The sequence below is a fragment of the Carettochelys insculpta genome, chromosome 1, assembly GCF_033958435.1.
Source record: "Carettochelys insculpta isolate YL-2023 chromosome 1, ASM3395843v1, whole genome shotgun sequence".
Taxonomy (NCBI): Eukaryota; Metazoa; Chordata; order Testudines; family Carettochelyidae; genus Carettochelys; species Carettochelys insculpta.
Genome location: NC_134137.1, coordinates 10854180 through 10861200, shown reverse-complemented (window position 1 = coordinate 10861200; position 7021 = coordinate 10854180). Strand labels below are relative to the sequence as shown.

Genomic DNA, 7021 nt, shown 5'->3' with positions numbered 1-7021 from the left:
ATCACACAAAACTGAACCCCCTGGCCTGTTCTTCAAGGATGTGACTCTGCCCCACCCATTCCCCAAGGCCCCACCCCCAATTTATTTCAGCCCTCTGTTGCTCATGGTCTCCCACCTTCACTGGGCTGGGGTAGGGGGTTGGCGTGTGTGGGGGTGAGGGCTGGGCTGCAGGGGCATGTTCTGGTGGGGCCATAAATCAGACTTTCAAGGTGTGGGAGAAGGCTCTGGGCTGTGGCAGGGCATGGGGTGGTTATGGGTGCGGGATCCTTGTGGCGCTTACTGAGGCTGCCAGGAAGCAGCTGCCAAGTCCAAGTGGTCCACAAATGCATGGGTGGGCAGGGAGGGTCTGTGTGCTGCCTTCATACTCACAGGTGCTGTCCCTGCAACTCCCAATGGTTTTGGTTCCCAGCCAATGGCAGTGGTGGAGCTGGCACTTGAGTTAGGGGCAGCATGTGGAGCCTTTTTGGCCACCCGTGCATCTAGGGGCTGCTGGGACCTGGTAGCACAGTGACAGGGCAGGTAGGCAGCCTGTCTTAGACCCACACCCTCTGGACTTTCGATGGCCTGGTCAGTGGTGCCGACCGGAGCTGCCAGGGTCCCTTTTCATTCAGGCGCTCTGTTTAAAAACTGGATGCCAAGCAGACCAAAGTGGGAGAGGTTTCCGAGACTTGGGGATCCCAAACCACCAGCCAGAAAGGTGTATTTCATGTCTCTGTGCCCAGCCGGCCGAGCAGGTGAGGGGCAGTGTACTCCATCCACCCCCAGAAGCTTGGGCCTTGGGAAAGCCTCAACCTCTGGGACTGCAGTAGCTGTGGATGGCCAGGTGATTCTGTCCCCGCTTTCTCTTCTCCTGTCCCACTTGGCTCCCACATTCCCCTGCAGGCAGCTGGAAGACAAGCTCACCCCCTCATTGTATGCACACACCAGCCCTTTGCACTGTCCTTCACCAGCCTCACGAGTTACTTGTATTGCTCCTTCCTTGCCTGTTTGGGGTCACTGAGTCCACCTCTTGAGCTGGGGGAAAATTAGAAAAATAACCACAGGCTTTACTGAGAGAACAAGGTTTCATTCAGCTGAGCTTGATCACAATCACACAAGTCAGGTAGAGAGAGAATCTCAGTTCTGGCTGACTCCCATCCTGAGCTCCCACCACAGGATGTCTAATTCCAGGTGTGGAATAATTGGCAGAATCACTCCTTGACCTCTGAAGGCAGGAGTCTGCTGCTAGCAGCAGCTTTACACATTTTGTTCCTTTTCATGATGGTGCACTTCTCTTCTCATGAACTCAGCGATCACCTGCCTTGCTACAGGCCATCTCTAATCTCTGGAGGTGGTTCTCACCAACACTGATGAGTATGGGTCGGATTTCCAAAGGAGACTTGGGCCTCTACACCACCCTTCCTGCCCCTTGCTGGTCACTCTATATAGCTGCCTGGATGCTCAGGACTAGGGGTTAGAAGTGAGGCTTATTCCATGAGAACATCTTAAGCACTCTGTGCCGTATCCTTTTGGTCCTTGCCCCATACACGATGGGGTTCAGCATGGGTGGGACCAGGAGGTAGATGTTGGCCATCAGGATGTGGATGTGAGGAGGCATGTTCCGGCCGAACCGGTAAGTCAGTGATGAGGCAGCAATGGGAATGTAGAAGGCCAGGATGGTGCAGAGGTGGGAAATGCATGTGCTGAAGGTCTTGAGACGGGCATCAGCTGAGGCCAGCTGGAGCACAGCCCGCAGGATCATGATGTAGGACAGGACGATGAACAGTGAGTCCCCAAGCAGCACGAGGAAGCCAATGGTCAGGCCATAGATGTTGCTGACAGTGGTATCCCCACACACCAGCATCACAGCTGCCATGTGCTCACAGTAGCAATGGGCGATGATGTTGGTCCTGTAGTAGGTGTACTGTCGGATAAGAAGGGACAGTGGGGAGATGTACACTACCCCTCGGACCATGGCTGCCAGCCCAATCTTGGCTACAATTGCTTTGGTCAAGATGGTCTTGTGTCTCAGCGGGTTGCAGATGGCGATGTAGCGGTCAAAAGCCATGGCCAGGAAGATCCCAGACTCTATGGTTGAGAAGGAGTGTATGACAAACATCTGGAGGAGGCAGGTGTCGAAGGCCGTCTCTCTGTAACTGAACCAGAAGATGCTCAGCATCTTAGGCACAGTGGAGGTAGATAGGACCAGGTCGATGACAGCCAGCATGGAGAGGAAATAGAACATGGGCTCGTGCAGGCTGGGCTCTGTCTTGATGATGAAGAGGATGGTGCCATTTCCCAGGACAGTGATGATGTACATGGAGCAGAAGGGGATGGAGATCCAGATGTGCCGTGTTTCCAACCCAGGGATGCCGAGCAGGAGGAACGTTGCGGGGTTGAAGCAGGAAGTGTTGAAGGGCAACATGATGCATTTCCTTTGCCGGATGAGACTTCAGGCGATGCACTTGGCCGTATAATGGGAGGCAGCCTGTGCTAGTTAGGGTAAGGCATAGGATTAGGGTTAGTACAGAAACAGATCTACCAGCCTGTGCACACTTAACAGATAACGAGCAGTTGACAGTGAGGTTCTGTAGTCAGTGCTATGGAGAGGGTCAGAAGAGTTCATCCAAATGGGACCTTTTGGCCTTCAAATCTATGAGGCACTGATTCAGTTATGGTCTGATCCAGCTCCTACTGAAATTAATGGTGTGTGCGTGGGTCTTTCATTGAGATCAGTGGAGCTGTGTCTCTAGCTCTTCAATAACATTTTTCTCTTGGGCCGGTCTATGAATACAATGAGTAAGAGCAGCTGCACTAGACCGGGTTAGTGCGACCAGTGCTGCTAACCTGCAAAATAGGGGCAGCCAAGTTACCATCTCTGTGAGAACCCACACCTTGCATTTTTGATTGATTTTGTACATGGAAAGCCATGCTGTGGGTGGGCTTTGATGGAAGAGGAATTTATCTCTGCCTTGCTACCCGTCCTAGCTTGCCTCCCCACCCAATGTGGATTCCTGAATTTGGCTGGCACAGAGAAAGTGATCCCTTATAGGGCATGAATGACAGCAGTGCATGTTATCCATGTTTTTCTAAGAAAATATTATATGTATATATATATATATATATATTCATTCTCATCTGGTGAGAATAAATTACTGAACAGAGCATGAGGTTATCTCTCTCTAATCTATCTAATCTCATCTCAACATGCATGACCACTCTGCCTCTGTATATAGACAGGCTATATTCTTCATAAACATAGACACAGATACAAATAGTGGCCAATCAAAAATGAGTTACTTTTGGAATAATTTCAGTTGCAATCAAATAATCAAACTTGTTCTTTTTGGACCAACTCTATTTTGGTTAATAAGATGGGATTTGATTTTTGTTCCATGCTTGTCCTTCTGCTGGTTAAACTAAGGTGACTGTGCCAGGGGTGGCAAAGGGTACCCCATCTTTGCTAATAACAAAGGGGTGTCCCCAGTTCCATGCCTGAGCAAGCACCTTTCCTTTCCTACCCACTATTTGAGTAAACTGTAGCTTTCCCATCTTGCTGAGGGCAGAAGAGACAGAAAAGTCTTCCATCTCCTCTAGCCAGGGCCATCAACGGGCCTGTCAGCTGTGCGCGGTACAGATACATGCATTATAAAAGATGGCACCAACCTGGATCAACAATGCATGTTCCTCCCTGCTCTTTAAAAACACCATAAAGATCTGCAAGGCTGGCTGAGCAGTTCGGGCCATAGGCTGGGATTCAAGAGATCCTGTCAAATGGTCAGCTGCGCTACACACTCCTTTTGTGACCGTAGGCAAGTCATAGTCATTCATCTCTCTGTGCCTCAGGTCCCCTAGCTGCATGATGGTAGTGACACCCCTGCCTGGCCCCTGCGGAGCATGTGAAGACCCATCTCTCTAAGACTGTGAGGCTCCCAGCTACTGCGGTGCTGGGGCCACCCCGGAGACATTTCCTATTCAGCTTCACCCGGCTACTGTGAACACTCTTCATCTACCTGTGCCGTAAGAAGCACATTACTCCAGTGTGACGTGTACTCACTTCTCAGACGCGATGGCAGGATCCATGGGGTATCCTCAGGGAACTGGAGATCTGCAACATGTTCAGTTGCCTGGCCAGTGTATCTTATAGCAGTAGCTGAGAGGCTTTCTTGTGATTTCTGGGGATGGCAGGGTCAGAGCCTGCTATTATTTATAGCTCCTCCAACACGTGGCCTCTGGGGAGCCTCAGTCAACGGGGAGAATTTGCAGCTCTGTCCCTTTCCACACTGCAATACACATCTAAGTTTAGAAAATTCCCTCACAATATTAACTCTCCAGAGGTCTTGCCATTCACTAGACTGTACTCTGTGTGCGAACACACAGAACAGGCCAGCTCCCGGGTGGAATAAATTGGTGGCGTGCCATTGGAAACACTGGAGCTATACCATTTACACCAGCTGAGGATCTGACTGGCTGCCTGCCTGGCTAGTTAGGTTTATACAGAGGGAGAGAGAGAGCGGTGTGTGTATGGGGCTAGATAGATTGATCCACATTTTACAGACAATACTTGTTTAGCTGTAATACTTTTTAAACTAATGTAACTTATGGCTATCACATTCTCACTCCTAAAACAGACCGTATATCTGCATTTACTCTTTGCACAGCTGTTTAGTGATACTGATTTTTAAAACAAGTTGTGGCTGTTCTTTGCCTTTGTACAGTAGAACCCTTTGTTACCTCAGGGACAAGGCAACGAATGACAAAAGAGGAGAAAAACCCAAAGTAGGGAGTCTTTGTCTCAGTAGTTGAAAATCCTCAATTTTCCTGTATTGATCACTGGGGGAAGGTGGATGATTGACAGTTCTAGTTGTCTAACTTTCCTGAGGTAATGGAACGTTCGCTCAGCCAGTGGCAGGAAATCCCAGTTAGAACCAGTTTAGTCCAAGGCTCCATCATCCCCCTCAGAGTTGACCCTGGATTTCAAAATGGAGTCATTTTTCCAAAATGCGGTCTCTACCTCAAGATGGAGCTCCAGGGGTTATAAAAGTCCAATCGCTCCATAACAAACCATTAAACCACATTAACACAGTAACACCCTATTTAACAGATTAATTGCAAGTTGATTAGTTCATAAAATTAAACGTTCGTGACATTGAATGTCTCAGAATTGCAGTCGTCCCAGTGTATAAGTTGCTGTATGGCACACTGCATTGCTTTCTTCTTGTTCTTCAAAACCACTGAAAAGGTGTTTCCAGTGCATGCCTCAGAAGGTATTGGGGAATGAGGAAATGTCAATCTGTTCTTGATCAGCATGACTTTCCTTGGGTGATATTTTTTTCGTTTTCCATCAATAAACATGGTTCATATAAGTGGTCATTCAGAAGATGGGAGTTCATAAAATCCAAGTTTTACTGTAACTGTTATTTTAGGTCCTACACAGAAAACAACCTTCCCTTCAGATTTGTCAGTGGTTTCCTTAATGATAGCGTCTTGCATCTTCTTTGGAATACCATTGCATTGCACACCAATATCCCATTCAAAAATAGACCCCCCCCCCGGTATGATTTAGAGGTATTTATCAAAGAAAAGCAGTATGTTCTGCAGTCATTGTCACTACCAACTGATCTGAGGCCCCTTACTTCCAGTCCTCCAACCATGGACACTCTCTGGGTTATGAATGTTGCACCTTTGAAGAATGTATTTTCTATTGCATTTGTGGCATAGTTGACTAAACTCTGGCCAGGATGGACCTCCACACAGTGATGAGGAATCGTTCATCAGGAAACTATTCTTTTTGGGGGGTGCTGTTTTGTTTTCCTTTGGTTCTAGTTTTTCTGAAATGCTACATGCACTAGTTGATCACTCTGTGCCAAGTCACTCTTCATGTTACTAACTTTGCTGATTCTCTTAGGACTGCAGTACTTTGGTCTAAGTTTGGTTATTAGGTTTAGTATATCGGTATTTGTGGTGATTGTGGCCTGTGGTATAAAGGAGGTCAGACCACAATCCAGTCCAATGATCCCTTTTGACCATAATCGTTATGATTACTGTGTTCTTTGGATGAGGTCCCACAGTTATATATGCAAATGCCATGTGGCATTAGATCTGCTCCCAAAACTTTTCAGAGAGTAACATTTCAGTGCTCATTGAGCACCTGTTCCAAAACTCATGTACTAAATAAAAGTTTTTCCACTGATTTCAATGGATCAATGTGGTGTAGAAGTTATTGTGACAGTCTCTCCCCTACCTCTGCTTAATGAAAGTTGGCTTATGAATATAAATATGCATAACTCAGAGATGCTTTGGACAAAATAACCTAATGTAACCTATCAAATTTAATGTTATAATCTGATGGATCTGTATATCCTGTTTTGGGGGTATATATCATTCTTGTATGTGAACTTAGAAATATGAACTGCAAGTCTGTTTATAGTCTTAAATGTGCTGTTGAGAGCCATTACTGGTGTGCTTGGAAGCCTAAGTGACTGGGTGATCACTTTAACAACTGGTACACAGCCTTGTTTGTCCTGTAAGGCTAGAAGAGGGTTGGTGTTAGAAAGACCTGTGACCATACCACCTGGTACTTGATTCCATTTTGATCCAGTGCTTTTCCATGGGTAGAGGGGATGCCAAACAGTAGATTCCCGCCCTGAGATAGAGTCTATTTAAGCAATGAAAAGTTATCAAGTCTGTCTTTTGAAAACTGCCTGGCACACTCTGGCTACGTCTACACGTGAAGCCTACTTCGAAGTAGCTTATTTCGATGTAGCGACATCGAAATAGTCTATTTCGATGAATAACGTCTACACATCCTCCAGGACTGGCAACGTTGATGTTCAACTTTGACGTTGCGCAGTACCACATCGAAATAGGCGCAGCGAGGGAACGTCTACACGCCAAAGTAGCACACATCGAAATAAGGGTGCCAGGCACAGCTGCAGACAGGGTCACAGGGCGGACTCAACAGCAAGCCGCTCCCTTAAAGGGCCCCTCCCAGACACAGTTGCACTAAACAACACAAGATCCACAGAGCCGACAACTGGTT

General features: G+C 47.4%; 1 protein-coding gene across 1 annotated transcript; it reads right to left on the bottom strand.

Annotated features, from left to right (window-relative positions):
- Positions 1 to 320: 320 nt before the first annotated feature.
- On the bottom strand, positions 321 to 4167 carry LOC142003464 (olfactory receptor 52M1-like). Its single transcript, XM_074980425.1, has 2 exons — positions 4037 to 4167; positions 321 to 2472 (listed from the first exon to the last, which is right to left on the bottom strand). Exon 2 carries the CDS (start codon positions 2402 to 2404, stop codon positions 1454 to 1456), a length of 951 nt encoding a protein of 316 aa, XP_074836526.1. The 5' UTR covers positions 2405 to 2472; positions 4037 to 4167; the 3' UTR covers positions 321 to 1453.
- Positions 4168 to 7021: the final 2854 nt, after the last annotated feature.